General features: G+C 46.7%; 1 protein-coding gene across 2 annotated transcripts in view; it reads right to left on the bottom strand.

Annotated features, from left to right (window-relative positions):
• Positions 1-8,808: 8,808 nt before the first annotated feature.
• The window catches only part of PLXNA4 (plexin A4), a 429,278-nt gene continuing 422,865 nt past the window's right edge, over positions 8,809-15,221 (bottom strand). Inside the window, exons 31-32 of one of the 2 annotated variants that reach the window (XM_017728009.1) lie at positions 14,981-15,131; positions 8,809-14,277 (exon numbers count right to left, since the gene is read on the bottom strand). In XM_017728009.1, coding sequence (XP_017583498.1) covers positions 14,182-14,277; positions 14,981-15,131 — 247 coding nt within the window. In that variant the 3' untranslated portion in view covers positions 8,809-14,181. The remainder of the gene's footprint in view (positions 14,278-14,980; positions 15,132-15,221) is intronic. The other variant, XM_008628864.2, reaches the window with a different exon arrangement.

Genomic DNA, 15,221 nt, shown 5'->3' with positions numbered 1-15,221 from the left:
AAGCACCAGTCATAGGCAAACAGTGCCTCAGGCCATTTCTGGTGATCTAAGGCAGGTAAAGTCGTCAGGTGAGTAGGAGAAGTCAGCAGTGAGGAGGTGAAGGCAGAACTGTGTCCAATCACCCTGGTCACAGGGCATGGAATGAGCCTCAAAGATCATGAAATCATCCCAGAATGGTTTGGGTTGGAAGGGATCTTAAAGATTATCTTGTTCCACCCCCTGCCATGGGCAGGGACACCTTCCATCATCCCTGGGTGCTCCAAGCCCCATCCAACCTTGGACACTTCCAGGGATCCAGGGGCAGCCCCAGCTTCTCTGGGCACCCTGTGCCAGGGCCTCACCACCCTCACAACACCCATACAGATGAAGAATTTCTTCTTAATATCCAATCCAAAGCTGCCCTTGGTCATTTCAAAGACATTGCTCCTTGTCCTGTCACTCCATGCCCTTATAAAATTCCTTATTGTAGCCCCTCTGGTACTGGAAGGTTTTATAGGATCTCCTGGAGCTTTATCTTCTCCAGGCTGAACAATCCCACTCCCCCAGAGGGAAGGTTGCCTTACCTTGAAAATCCTGTTTTTTTAAGAACCAGAAAACACCAAATGAATGCTCCTGTGTGCTCAGGACTGCTCTACAACTGTATCAGCATCCTCCACCCCATGTGGGTTCCTGCAGCTTTCCTGGGTCTCTTTTAACCCTCTCATAAGGAAAGATTCAACAAGAAACTTTCTGTGTCTGATGAAAACGTCCACCAGGCTTAGAGGTGGTTATAGGATGTGCCTAGAAGTTTATCTAGATGTTTTCTCAGTCAGATGCAGCAGTTTGGGTGTCCCATATATACTCTTTTTTTTTTTCTTTCATCATCCTCTTTTGCAGTTAAATGTAGTAATTCAAAAAACAACCTCCTTCCTGCCCCTTTCATTCCCTCTCTGAAAGGCAAACTGATTATTTCCTTTTATTATTTTTAAGAGTAATCTGAGCTTTACAGGACCTCTGCTGTCAGGCTGCTTCAGATATTCCATTGACAACTCCCAGCTAGATTTATCTCCGAGGATATTCAGTGCCTCCCGATGGCATTATCCTTCTGCTAATTGAAATTCTGTCCTAAGGAAGAAAAAAGGAAGATTTCCAAAGGGGGGTTGGAGGGGAAAAGAAATAGCAAGGCAAAAAAACCAAACCAAAACAAGCCTCCGAGACAATTCCCCAGGCTAAAAATCTGGAACAATGTTTTGTTCCTTTCCCTCATAGTCAACTTCCCAAAGGGGCTGAGTTATCTAATACTACATGGGGTAATCTTAGTAATTAAAGAATTTTTACATATATATGAAACCCCACAGTGCTGATCACAGGGCACAGTCCAGTTTACAGAGCACTTTTCTGCTGGGATTCACCAAGGCTCTTGCTGGTTTCTTATCAGTTGGCTTTTTAAAAGAGTTTGGAGTGGTTTTAATCCATTTTTTTCCCCAGATGTTTTGCCCCATAACGTTTCAGGGTTTGTTATATGGCTTAAAGCCCACACAGGACCCATGTGTATTTTTGACTGGTGAAAGACTCTTCTCAGAGTGCTGCTTTCAGAGTCAGGAGCACAAGATACCCTCAAAATTCACACCACTTGTTAAGAAAAGCCATTCCAAGTGTTCTGGAGATGCTGCCTAAGTCAGAGCACCACAAACCCTCAGGCCTTTCAGCTTTGAACTCACAAGAGTATTTAAGTTTAAACAAACATGACAAATTTGCTGCTGGTTTCTCTGTGGTTTGACACGGGTACAACTCCCTCCTGTCTCCAAGGGACTTGGTGATCATTTACATCATAAAATATGTGAAGGGTCACAAAAATGACAGAGCAGGCACAGAAATCTCTGAGCCAATGAGAAATGCTGCCCTGTCATGTCTCGTGTTGGGATGTCCAGCACTTCCAGGTGGTGTTTCTTGACCCATCACACCAAATTCCTGAATGCACGAGGTTGTGAAAGTTCTGGTGGAAGGAGAAAAGGGGATATTGAGATGATGTAAAAAGTGCCTAAACCCAGCTTTATCTTATGCAGACTGCCCAGGTGGTGTGGTAGAAGAGATGGTGTGATCTAAACACCACCCAAACTTTGGACCAGCATCTTCTAGTCCCAGCTTTGTGCCTGACCCTAGAAAATCCTTCCTTTCTAGACTTAACTTTCCCTTTGCTGAACTGGTTCTGAGGGTATTTCATAATGCCTGCCAGCTCTAACTTCCAAGGGATTCACATTCTGGCTGTTAATGAACCGTTGAAGGGAATCTTTGGGAAACATGGATCACCTGAAGCTCAGGGTGCCCAAAACATCCCACAAACAGAAAGGTTGGAATCACTTAGTTTTATCTAACTTGTAATGCTGAAATGTTCCAGACTGGCTTTCTGCTTGTAAATATCTGCATACAAATGCCACCAAAATTATAAAGAGGTGTCCCCAACCCCCTCCTTGTCTCCTAAACCATCAAAAAAATGCAATTAAGGGGAAGTACCTTGTTTGGCCCAACTTGAAAAGAGCCAGGGTATGTTTTCATTGAGGAGGTTTAATACAGGTTAGATGTCTGCAATCTGGCTCATGCCAGGGAATGGGTTGTGGATAAATAGGATTGAGTAGCAGAATGACTGCTGTTCTCACTCCCAGGCTGAAGGGAAGGGGATTGGGTGAGTGGTTGGCTGTGGACTGTTCTGTGAGACACCCACTGCTTTTATGTCTCTATTAAGAAGGAAAAGAAGGAGAAAGGAGGTGAAGAAGATTGGATGGGTGGGGAAAGTGAGAAGCCCTGGGTGAAGCCTAGAAGCGCCATCCTGTGAAGATGGAAGAATGGCAGGAAAAAGGAAGAATATGCAGCCTGACACCCCCCCAGATGGCTCCTTGAGCTTGTCCTCCTGCAGGCAAACAGACCCCCTTTGAATTATGGGGCTGTAATTCTGTTTGGGGACGGTAGACGGGAAGAGGGGGGAGGCTGTGAGAGCTGTTTGGTGGTTTGTGACCTCCCCAGAAACCCTTGATGGAATTCCAGCCCCATAACTCACAGCTGCCTCTTCTGGATCCAATTCATCAGAGGTCTCTGATGTGGAAGTTGAGCTGGAGTTCGGAGCTGTGCCTTGCCCCTGCTGGGGAGTTAATCAGATTGCCTTTGCTAATGCAAAGCAGGGCAGGTTTATGAGCCAGCTTCCCTGGATTCTGGTTTGGCTGGGGCACTGGGAAAGCACAGAGCAAACTCGGGTGCCGTTAATGTAATCGGATCAATGTCTGCACTTCTTACTTTCATAGCCATCCATCACAAAGAAAGAGCACAGGGCCAGAGCCGTGGCATGGCCCCCAAGGTGACCCTGGTGAGCCCTGGAGATTTTCCATTTGGCTCTTCCCAAGGGCTGAAAGCTGCCTGCAGGTTTGTCCTGAACTGCAGGTGAGTGAGACCCAACTCAGGGCCACCAGTCCTAACCCAAGACATGAGATCTGGCTCAATTCCACACCTGAGGACCTGCCCTGTAACATTCCAGAGAAGAACAGGTCCTGATGGTATCTCAGGGCCTGTATTTTGGCACCCCAGTGCTCCTCCAGCAAAGGTTCATCCAACTGAACAGCACAGCATGTCCAGGACTAACTTGACACCAGCCACTGGTGTCTGATGAGACAAAGCTGGGATGTCCTGGGATACAGCACTTGTTCCAGTGCATAGACTTCCTTCTGGCATCCTCTCTCTGCCCCCAAATTCTGCATTTCAAAAAAATCCAGCTTCAGACTATTTTTTAGGGTTCATTCTCTTCCCCCCACCAGTCCCAAGCAGGTAAACACCACACAGACTGAACCTTTAAAGCACCTCTTTTCCCAATATCTTTTTTCCAAATACCTCCTGACCCTGCAGACCTTTTCCCAGCATTTTTTTTTGGTCTAGATCTGTGTATTTGGCCCTGTGAAGCCATAGTGTCTTAGAGCTTATGGGACAGAGAGAGCCAAACTGGATGCATTTTTATCCATGAAGGGAAAAAATCCGTGATAGATGCTCATCCCAAGCTGTGCCTGGCCATTCTCTGGGAGAAAATTGTCCAAAATTGTTCTGGGGGCCTGCTAACAGCTAAACACCACAGACAACTCAACACAGAGCCTGGTACTCCACCTTGGCCTTCTTTTATTTACTAGCACAGATGTAGCCAGGAAAAACACGATGTCTGCTGGTGCTATCTGCTTGTCACGTTCCTGCCCACAACATGTTTGTGTGTCATGAGTTGTGACTAATTGGTGACCTGCCTGCCTGTGTTGTAGGAACGAGGGCTGCATCCCATATGGCAAACTGAAGGAAAGCTGGCCTGTGGAGAAGTCTTGGCATCGTGTTTGGTTCAGGGGGTTACAAGGTCAGTGAGTACATTTCCCATTAGACTTTATGAGAAGGCAGGAAATTCAAAGGGGTAAATAATAATAATAATAAAAAGAAAACAGTTGTTCTTCTCTCAATTTTTTTTCCTTGAATATCTTAGCTGAAGGCAAAAGACCAAATTGGTTCCTGCTTCCCTCGCAAATGCTTGCTGGGTTGTGGGAACACAGCACATGGCAGAGAAGTTCAGGGTGTGTATAACGAGAGTTTTCCTAAAACAATTACAGCAAAAAAGGTCAAAGAAGAGCCACTGCTGGGATTCATCCCACCTGGCTTTGGAAAGGCACAGTGCAATCCTCTGCAGCTGGGTGAGCTCCTCCCTGGAGCCAGCCAGAGGAAACAGCATTTCCCTCAGTCACTGATCTATTTGAGCCAGAGGGGCTGTAATGAGATGAACTGGATCCTGGAAGGGCTCGGTTTTCACAGAGAGACAGGACAACCCCCACAGGAGAAAACACCCATGGCCACTCAGAAAAGTGATCAGAAGAAGAGGTGATTTTGCAGAGATCCTGCTCTGATCAACCTGATCTAGTGGGAGGTGCCCCTGCCCATGACAGGGTTTGGAACAGGATCATCTTTAATGTTCCTTCCAAGCCAAAACATTCTGTGATTCTATGAATAAAACCTTATTGATCCCAGGAATATTTTCTTGCCACTCAATAAGCTGGAACACCTTGACACTGGAGCTGGCAGGTCTCTGCAGGGCAAGGGACTCAGAGTTATGGTCCCTATCCCTGTCACCACCTTGGTGAGGTGCACCTGGGGCTGAACACAGGGAAGGGATCCCTTGGACAAGTGAGATCCAATGGGAACAAGAGAGCTGATGCTGGAGTTGTACTCTGCTGAGCCAGAAAATCCCCAGGATGGGGAATGGTGAGGGGAACATCTTAATACAATCCAGGCAGCATAAGGTGGGAAGAGTCAGAAAGCGGGAAAGGGGAAATAATAAAGGCAAATTGAATCCTCCCCAGGGTGCTGGAAATGGTCCTTCTCAGCTGACATCTGGGATTGCTTTGGGAAGCTGAGCTGCAGAAGAGTTCCCAGCTTTTAGCTGGGACATAAAGACCATCTCTGAGCTTTGCAATGCCTTTTCCCCTGCCAGGTCTCCATGGGACAATTGGGGGATATTATTTACACCGGGGATGTCCCAGACCTGAAGCAAGTGGTCGCCATTTCCTCAGTGGAGGAGCTGGAAGAAGGGAAGGATTGAGGTGCAGGAAATGGCCATCATTCCTCATGGACCACAAAAGCAGGAAAGCTTTGAAAATGCTTTTTTTCTGTAGCTTGTGGGAGGGAGAATCCAGCATGGACAGAGAAACACCAGCGGCTTTAGGGAAAGGATGTGGCACTTGGGGACGTGGATTAGTGGTGGCTTGGCAGTGCTGGGTTAATGATTGGATTCGGTGATTTTAGAGGACTTTTCCAACCTTAATGATGGGAAGGTGGCTCCTGCCTGCTTTGTAAATACCTACTTGGCCTTGAATATCCAGCTTAGCTCATTTGGGAGCTGGACAGAGCCGTTCCAGGGGCTGGAACTTGAAGTGGCTGTTGCCTCCAGTCTCTGTCACACACATGTGACCACAGCCAAGGTCTCGGAGTGTCCCAGGGAGCATCAGAGCAATGCCCTGTCCTGTTGCAGACAGATCCATGTCAGAGGTTTTCCTCCTCCCTCCCACTCTTGCAGCTTTCATTAAATCCACAGGGAAATCCTCTGCTGAGCAGCAGCAAGCCCACACATGTAATCCCCCCAAAACCAAACATTTTCCAGCTGACAACAGGGAGTTACCACAAGCCTGGAGTCTGTTTGTTTGGCTGTGCTCAGTAAGTGCAGCTCCATTTAATAATTGGAAGGGTGTTTTTGTGGGAATAGTTGGTGTTTTGTTGTTTCCCAGTCTTGGCATGGAAGACAAGAGGAAATTGGTCCAGGTTGTATTAACAAGGTCACAGTATTGGTCCCAACCATGCCCTATGGATTCTCCCAAATCTGTAACAACAGCTGTGTCCCATCACAAAAAGAGTGACTGGGTGGATTGGGATTGGTACTGGGCTGCAGAGAGCTTTGCCTCTGCGATTCCAGGCAATCCATTTCACCTCTTCATGCCTCAGGTTCCTCTCCACCTTTTCCTGTCTGGTCTCATTGACATGGAAGCTGTTATTTGTACAGGGACACTCTCTCTATGCAGTGTCTGGCAGAGACACAGCCTAAAACAACTCTGGTGGAAGTGTTAAATACAACCCCTTTGTCTGGACAGAAGTTTCCAGTGAGATAGTTTAGGTTTGAAAAATGCCCTGAAAAACAAAACCCTTCGTAACTCTTTATTTAGACGTGGGTTTGGCTTTTACCCTAAACACACTGATAATTCAGAAGAGCTGAAACCTGAAGCTCTTCCTTGCACACAAAAATTTTTAGCATCAATTCCTGCAACTCACCCTGCTGACCTGAGGGGTCTGGTGGGGGAGGCTTGTGTGGGTGACACCCTGCTGGGACTGGCTGAGCTGTGGGTGGGATGTGATGGCAGAGTGATCTGAGCCCAAAGCTTTTCCTCTGTGTCCCAAGGAGCAGCTGGACAGAGACATCTCCTTTCCATGGCTGGACATGGTCAGTTATAGGTGTCCTTCTATAGGTACCCAGACATTGCTGGGCAGTACCAGGCTGAAGCTGCCAGAGCTTCATTCAACTCCTTTCCCTCTTTGAAATCCAATTTCTTACTTCGTTTTCATGCTCTTCATGGAGTTGAGACTGCAGAAAGCTGTTTGCTTTCCACAAGCCTCATATGTGGTTCCTTTAGTAGCATCCCTGAATTTGTGAGCTTGTCAACCATTTTTTTTTTTTTTTCCCCAGAGCTGATGACACCCCATAAACAAATGGAAAGGAATTACCTGTCTGGATCCCACCTCTGTAAGAAAAAAAAAAAATCAAACAATCCAATAAATGCCTTTTTGTGTGACAGGGAAAAGAAAAAAGAGTTGACAAGAAAGGAAGGAAGGAAGGGAGGGAGGGAGGGAGAGAAGGAAGGAAGGAAGGAAGGAAGGAAGGAAGGAAGGAAGGAAGGAAGGAAGGAAGGAAGGAAGGAAGGAAGGGAGGAAGGGAGGGAGGGAGGGAGGGAGGGAGGAAGGGGAAAGGGGGCCCCATGGGAAGGAAGGGAGGAAGGGAGGAAGGGAGGAAGGACGGATGGTTGGTTCCAAAATGTGTGGGTATGGGGACATGGGTTAGTGGTGGACATGGCAGTGGTGCTGGGTTAACAGTTGGACTCAATGATCTTAAAGGTCTTTTCCAGCCTTTCGTTGACTACAATTCCATCCCTCTGGCTCCATTTTGACACAGGAAGCAGCAATCACAGCCTGGGGCATTTTTATTTCTTTATTTTTTTTTAATAAACTTTATTCTATATTACAAATAGGTTTTTTTTTTTATTTTTTGTTCTGGACTGCAAAATAGGAATGCCTTATATTTACATACACAGGTATACAATTAATTATAACAAAGGTACAGAAGCTTTGCCTTTACCAAGTAACAACGGGATTCCAATTTAAATAGTATAGATTTATTTCTTTTTAAACTAGGATCAATTCAAAAGAAAATCAAACCAACAACAACAACAACCTAAGAAAAAGGATCCCAACCTCCTTTCTAATGCTGTCTTGACATCTCTTTGAGGCTGTTAGTAACACTGTGGTGAAAGGAAATGTCTTTCCATTGATTTCAAGGTGGAAGCTTTAGCAAAACAGAGAATGAGACTTCTGGGCTCACGTGTATGTCCAAGACACGGGGTCAGACACAAGGAAGGGCCTCTCTTGTGACCTTAAATAAGCCAGTTGCCTCTCAATTCCTTGGGGAAAACACTGGGAGCATTTAGCTAGCACCTAATCTCTCTGCTTCCTTATCCCAGCCTGGGCTGGAAAGTGGAATTTCTCCAGGGAATGGAGAAAGAGCAGCATAGAAAGTTTAAATAACACCAAGTTTCTCTTAAGATACTTCAGAAAGGACTTCAAGCTTGGACATGGGCCTTGATTTCTCCAACTGGCCCTTGTGCCTCAGTCTATCTGAAAGTGAACAGCAACTTCTCCACTGGGGAATGCCAGACCACACCAGTAAGAGAAGGGAATGCTGAGAAGAGCCTGAACGTCCTGGTTTTCCCCTCTGTTTTCCACACCCAGGTTTGCTTTACTGAGCTTCCCTGCACACTGCTCTCTGCTGCGAGCGTCTTTGAGGTGATCTGTTTCCAAGCAGAAAGAATTTCTTGAGGTAAACTCTCCATTTTTAGAACAGAAGATTAAAAAAAAAAAAAAACAAACAAAACCAACCAAACAATGAACAAACAACGACGACAACAGAAATCACACACATGACAGGTTGATTAGACTAAGCAGCTTTATAACTTCAGTGGGGGTTTTGGTGGGTTTATTTTTCCAAGTGTAAATCCTGTTTGGTTTTTTTTTTACTTTTTTTGACATCTTTCTACAATTTTTTTTTTTTTTTGCTGTAAGCCTGTGTCCCCTTGGGTCCTTCTCCAAGTGTAGAGAACTGAGCCATCCCAAATAAAACACAGTTGACAAGCTCCATTTTCAAAGCATTCTCCACGAAATAGTTATTCCCAGTAAGACAACACAATTTTTTTGGAGAAAGAGGCGTTGCACAGTCACGGAGGTGAGGGAAAACTGCAGGATTCCATGGACCAAACACTACCCTGAAATGGGAGCTGCCAGGTGCAAAGCAGGAAAATTCTGGCTGGGAATGGGCAGGAGGCTGAGGTTCACACCATGATGTTGAGGTTCATGCATTTCACCAGTTTCTGCTCCACAGCACACCAAGTTTGGATGGCAAGAGTTAGGACATCCCAAAACCTCTACCTGCCCTGGAGTACAACTGTGACTGCTCATGAAATGTACAGAGCAAATTGTCCTGGAATCGCTAAGGCTGTGTGGTCACCTAGAGAAGCTGTGGCTGCCCCTGGATCCCTGGATGTGTCCAAGGCCAGGTTGGACTGGCCTTGGAGCAACCTGGGATAGTGGAAGGGGTCCCTGCCCACAGCATGGTGGTTGGACTGAGATCCTCCGTAAGGTCCCTTCCAACCCAAACCATTCTGTGATTCCATGATTCTGAGTGTCCTTTGTGCAGACACAAATGTATGTCCCACTTAGCAGAGCTCTGGGACTAAGTCCTTCCAGGTTTCCAACCTTCCTTTGGAATAGTCTTCTACATAACAGTGTCTCTTCCCAAAGCCCTTCATTAAAGCTTTGGGGAAGGACAGATCTACATTTGATGTTTTGACTTAGTTCTAAACGGTTATCTTGATATTGGCTGTTATGTGCTTGGGTTTTCCCAGACTCCAAGAAATTCAGAGGGGACTCAACAGTGAGACTGACCACTAGACTCTTCAAATTTGATCTATCAGTTTTCAACAGCATCATTAAAAATAATGACAATTATCTCATTTGCTTGGTCTTTTTCTCTTCATGGCAAATATTTTCCTGTGGGTTAATGCACAAGATCTGGAAACTTTGGTAATCACTTGTCAATCTAAGCAATTACCAAACAAAATGCTGCCGGTAAATCTTCTTCATGGCCCAATAATTTTATGGTCTTCAGTGTCAAAGAAGCAAGATAAGACAACTGCAGTGGTAAAACTACAGGGATGAAAATTGGCATAGTCCTCTTATCTAATGGAGTGAGGCTGGGTTGGACAAAACCTTCAGATACGTTCAGAACAGGAAGAAGAGTGGGAAGAGAAGGACTGGGGCACATTGAGACACTTGGACTCTGTGATCTTAGAGGTCTTTTCCAACCCAAATGATTCTATGACTCTACGCTGGGAGAAGAAGGTGACCTTGGGTGGCTGAATTTCTCCTCGATTGTTCTCCCGTGCTGTCTGTTGGAGGGCACACGATCCCCAACACCTCATTCCACACACACAGCTTTCCTCGGACTAGTGTTCACTGGAAGGCACAGTCTGCACCACCACATGACACGATGGATCAGGTCTCAGATCACTGTCACTGACAGCTGAGTCCCACTCAGAGGGAGGACACAAGGTGTTTGCAGCGGGGCTGTACACCCTTCATTCCTCCAACCCAGCTGAAAAGCCCCAAAGCAAACCCTGCAGTGAAGAAATAATCTTGACTCTCCTGGTAGAACCTCAGGGAGTCCTCGTGAGTTCCCTTTCCCTGTTTCTGATGCTGCAAGTGTCAGCATTAATTATTTGATTGCAGTGTTTGAGAAAGGCCCATAATGATCAGCCTATCATCTGGCATATTCTGGCTATTAGGAGCCTGTCCACAGACCTCGAGGAACTCTGGCTCCAGTTCTCTCCATGTGGCTTGAAAAACAGTGTGGGACACTACCTATTTACCAGGAATTTTTGGTCAAGTGTGGAAAGGGAGGTGGGGGAAAAGAAATCAAAGGAAAAGAAAGCATCCGTGTTGTAGTAGGGCTCATTCTTCTGCTTGTGTCTTTGTTTTTAGTTGTATTTTACATGCACTTAAAAAATAGTTAGCTCAACAGGTGAGGCTGGGAAGAAAGATGCCAAGACTTCTCATAGACTGGGGGATTCTGGGACAGTGGTTGGAAATGGGAAGGGCACTGAAGGGGACAGGGGAGGAAGCCCACGCATTTACATCACGATTCTGGCACATTTTCCAAGCAAAAAAGCAAAACCAGCTCAAACACCAAAATAAAGAGAAACAGAAAGACAAAAAAATAAAGAGGAGATGAAAGAGAAGCAAAACACAGGTTTTCTTTCAAATTCTGGGCATGGGGGAAAGAAGAGGGTGGAGAGAAAGCAGAAATGCCTAAATGGGAAGTTGGGAAGGGTTAAGACACCAATCTCCTGGCGCTTCCCGTTTCCCCTAAGTGTTTCATTCTCAGTGTCTCTGAGGTGTTCAAGTTTTTGTCGAAAAATATATATATATAATATACAGATGAAAAACTCCGTACCAGCAAGAAGAAATAAAATAACAACCATGGAAAACAACCATAACAAACCAAAAACACAGCCCTGAAAACATCGAAAAGAAACAGGGTGAGTCTCAGATTTCCCCTGTGGTGTTCCTCTGACTTCAGTAACAGTGCAGGCTCACACCAGTTCATTTTGATAGTTTTCTTTTTTTGTATTTTTGTTAAACAGCTTCTTCTTCCTCTCATGTGCGCATGTCCAGGCAGGATTGCCCATCACTCATAACCACTTCCCTCCAAGCCAGCTCTTTGTCCTTAGACTCCTACCATCCAGCTGTGAGTACAAGGCATGACAATAGGGTCCATATTTATCTTTTGTGGCACTTTGTTTGTCAAAACCTTTGGTTTCTTCCTTTTTTTTTTTTAATTTTTCCCTTTTTTTTTTAATTTACGTACTTATAAAAAATATTGTGTTTGTGTTGTTTGTTGTCATTTTCTTACCACTGGCTCTGGTGGGACTTCCCACTTTCACAGCCATGATCAATGGATCTGGAACAAGCGCCGACGTTACCAAAATGGATCAACAAAACCATGGCAGAACCAACCAAACCCAAATCATCCCCAATGCGCAGGCCTCTTAAAACTGCTGAGATGTCCATAAGGTGCATGATGAGTCCATCAGCTCAGCAATCCAACAGAAAGCAAGCAGAACCAAAAAAAAGGAAGGAACGCACACGCGCACACAGATACACACGCACACGCACAAAATAATCAGAATTGTAATCAAGAGAGAAATGTCTGGGGGTTTATAACCAAGACGTGTCCCTAAGTTTGCTGTTTCAACATGAATCTGGTGATTTTCTCCCCACAGACATGTCCAGTTTTGGACCACTGTTCTTTGAGTGTTTTTGGACTTGCCTACGTGTGTATCTGCTTGGCTGAAGGAAACCCTCCTGCTGACTGACTCCTGCTTGCACCACATCCCCCCTCACACACGCTCAGGATCTGTCACTCCCAAGAGGTTCTGGTTTGATAGCAAGAGACAGGAATAAACCCAAATGAACTCACTCTATAATCAATTTACACACCCTGCCTTCACCCCTTCCTCCCTCCAGGTGCAAAGCAGATCCAGGCTGCGGCTCCCAGGATGGGGTGAGGTGGATGTGGGCTGATTCTCCAGCCACTCTTCCATCTGCCAGGGAGCTCTGCTCATGTCTGGGGAGATGAATGCTGACCCAGCTCTTGCATCCCTGGTATACAAGGAAGGTTCTCCACACACCATGGGTCTCTAACCATGGTGTTATCCAGGCTGGAAGCTGTGTGAATGGAACAGCTGAAGGCAGAAGAGATGCAGGAGCTTACTCCCCTTTGGTTGGCCATGAAACCAGTTGAGATGTTGTTTTGGAGAAGCTGAGCAGAGGATGGGACAGGGACAGGGTGATCCCCCACAATCATCCCATGGTGACAGCGATCCCTGAAGGGATAAGAAGTGCAAAGAGAGATAAAATCCTTCCCAGGCAGCAACTGTGCCTTCAGCAAGGCCTGTTGGTTCCAGAAACGGAGAAGAGGAAAGGCCAGGAGTTGGCACCAAAAGGCAGATGGGCTCACAGCAGTTCAGAGACCTCCAGAAGACAGGCAGTTCAGCTGGGGTATCTAGGTAGAAGAATTTTTGCAGTGTTTCATTTGGATTTCCTCCAAGATTTCCTTCCAAAGTGTGTGGTGACACTTCCTCTCAGGAGTAGCTTGGAAGGAAGGCTTTGCCATCAGCCCCATGCACCACCTTGCTTCACAGCAAGCATTTCAGTAACCCTCTGATATTCCATCATGGGAAAACAACAGCTGTGTTCCAGTTGAGGAAACAAAATGGAAAGAACAGCTTAAAAAAAAAAAAAAATCCTTCTGGTTCTTCTTTTGAGGCTGAGCTTTTTGCCTGGAACAAACCGAGGCCTGTGGCTCCTGCTTTCCAAGCTGAGGTGGGAATGAGGGGGATGATGCTGTGCTGTCCATTGCCAGGAGGAGCAGAACCACCACCACCACCACTGACAGGATGCCACCGAGCAGAGAGAGCATTTTGCTGCAGTGCTACGACCAACAGGACACGACGGGAAAGACGGAGGGGGACACGCGGCTCTTGGAAAAATAAGAAGAACCATATGAAACACATGGGCAGGGGAGCGTCGGTCTCCTCGTCCCCTCTGGACCCTTTCCCTGCCCCAGGAGAGCAGCTGTCTGCCCAGGCAGGATGAGCCACAGCGGTCCTGCTCTGGATGGAGCTGTGGCATTTTTCGGGGAGCCTCAAGGCTCCTCTCCCAGTGGGTCGCTATCAAGAGATAGAATTGCAATGGCTCTGCAGGAGAGGAGCTGGATTGGCTCTGCTCTCCAGGAGCCCTGCAGGCAGGCTGCCTTCCCCTTCCCCTTGGGGACACTTGAGTAATACTGAGTTCATTTCCATGTCCGCTCCAGAGGCTACAGCCCTCGGAGGGCAGTTAAAGCAGCATGACAGAAATTACCTCCCAATTTCACCTCTGCAGAGTGAGGATGTGATGCTGGGGGAGGGTTGTTGGGGTTTTTGTGTGTGTTCAATAGTTTTTCTCTAGGGCAAAAGGCAGAGGGGAAGCTGTGAAAATGAGAGCTCCACCCGAATGTCTTCGTGGCCCCAGAGCCAAGGTTCCTCTGCAGTCTTCTTTTAACCCCTGGGGCTCTGTCGCTTTGTCCATAGATTTGGAAAGAGAAGGAAAAGAGAGAAAGAGAGAGGGGAAGGGAGAGACAGAGAGAGAGAGAGAGAGAGAGAGGAGCGCTGTTTGGGTGACTCTGCTTACAGCCCATCAAAACTTGCACTTGGTAAAGATGATGATCTTGAGTGAGGCACGACTTGGTTTATCCCTCCCAGGGTGTCCCTGGCAGGACAGTTCTCAGCTATCTATGCTCATGAGGGTTATGACTTGTTCAAGTTTGTAGGCAAGTTTCTGTTTCCCAGCCTGGTCGTCTTGATCAAGGGCTCCAAGAATCTGGAAAAGGAGAGAAGAAGAAGTGACAGGGATTTGGGGTTTTTTCCCCAAAATGACTGAGCCCAGCATCTTAGAGCAGCAGAGGAGGGTTAGCTTTCTCTGAGGTAGGTCCCAGGCTTATCTTAGATCATTCAAGGCAGGTCAGTCAGCAGGAGGGAACTAGGCAGGGAGTTTGGGCTTGATCTGACTCAATGCAGACTTCTGGATTGCAACCAATCAAATGGATTCTTATCTTGGAGATCAGTTATTTATGAGCTTTGTCCATCACCTGGCCATGCCACTGGAGATGCCCTAAGGGGTCTTACACGGCCTTCAATACACAGAACCATGCTGGACATCTTAAAGTGTGTGTTGGACCATTTTTGGGTGTTTTAGGGTATCTGGAATGACTTTGGGCACAGGCCTTAACCAACTTTTGCCCACATTGGATGTAAAGCTCATGTAGGGCTCCTCTGCAGTGCATTAACATCTGACCATCAACTGCTTCAAACCAGCTGAGCCTGACTGAACAAGAGTGAGCGACAAAAATAACAGGGATCCAGACAGAGCAGTACTGAGGAGACCCAAAATCCCTGACCTTCCCTTCCCAAACCCCAAGCCTTGTTTCTCATTCCTTAAATCCATCGCCTCCCAGGTATCAATGACACACCCTGGGGCTGGGTGGGCTGTCCCCTGGTCCCCCAGAAGTGTCCCAGGCTCTCACCTCCTCGCTGTACTTGCCCACGTAGGAGTAGATCTCAGAGAGCGCGCTCATGGTGTTGAACTCGTTCATGTGCATGCGGGACTGCTCGGCCAGGTAGGCGTTCATGTCCTGGTCGCTGATTGCTGGCATCTTGGCGATGTCTGAGTAGTACCTGAGGGGCACAAACACAGGTGTTTCTTAAGGGGAAGAGCAGGAGCTCAAGACGTGAAATCCACAAACAAAAAAGGAGAAAAACCACCCT

This window comes from Corvus brachyrhynchos, unplaced genomic scaffold (genome assembly GCF_000691975.1).
Source record: "Corvus brachyrhynchos isolate BGI_N302 unplaced genomic scaffold, ASM69197v1 scaffold182, whole genome shotgun sequence".
Lineage (NCBI taxonomy): Eukaryota > Metazoa > Chordata > Aves > Passeriformes > Corvidae > Corvus > Corvus brachyrhynchos.
Note: the sequence above shows the minus strand (reverse complement) of the source record. Positions and strands in the feature narration are given on the sequence as shown.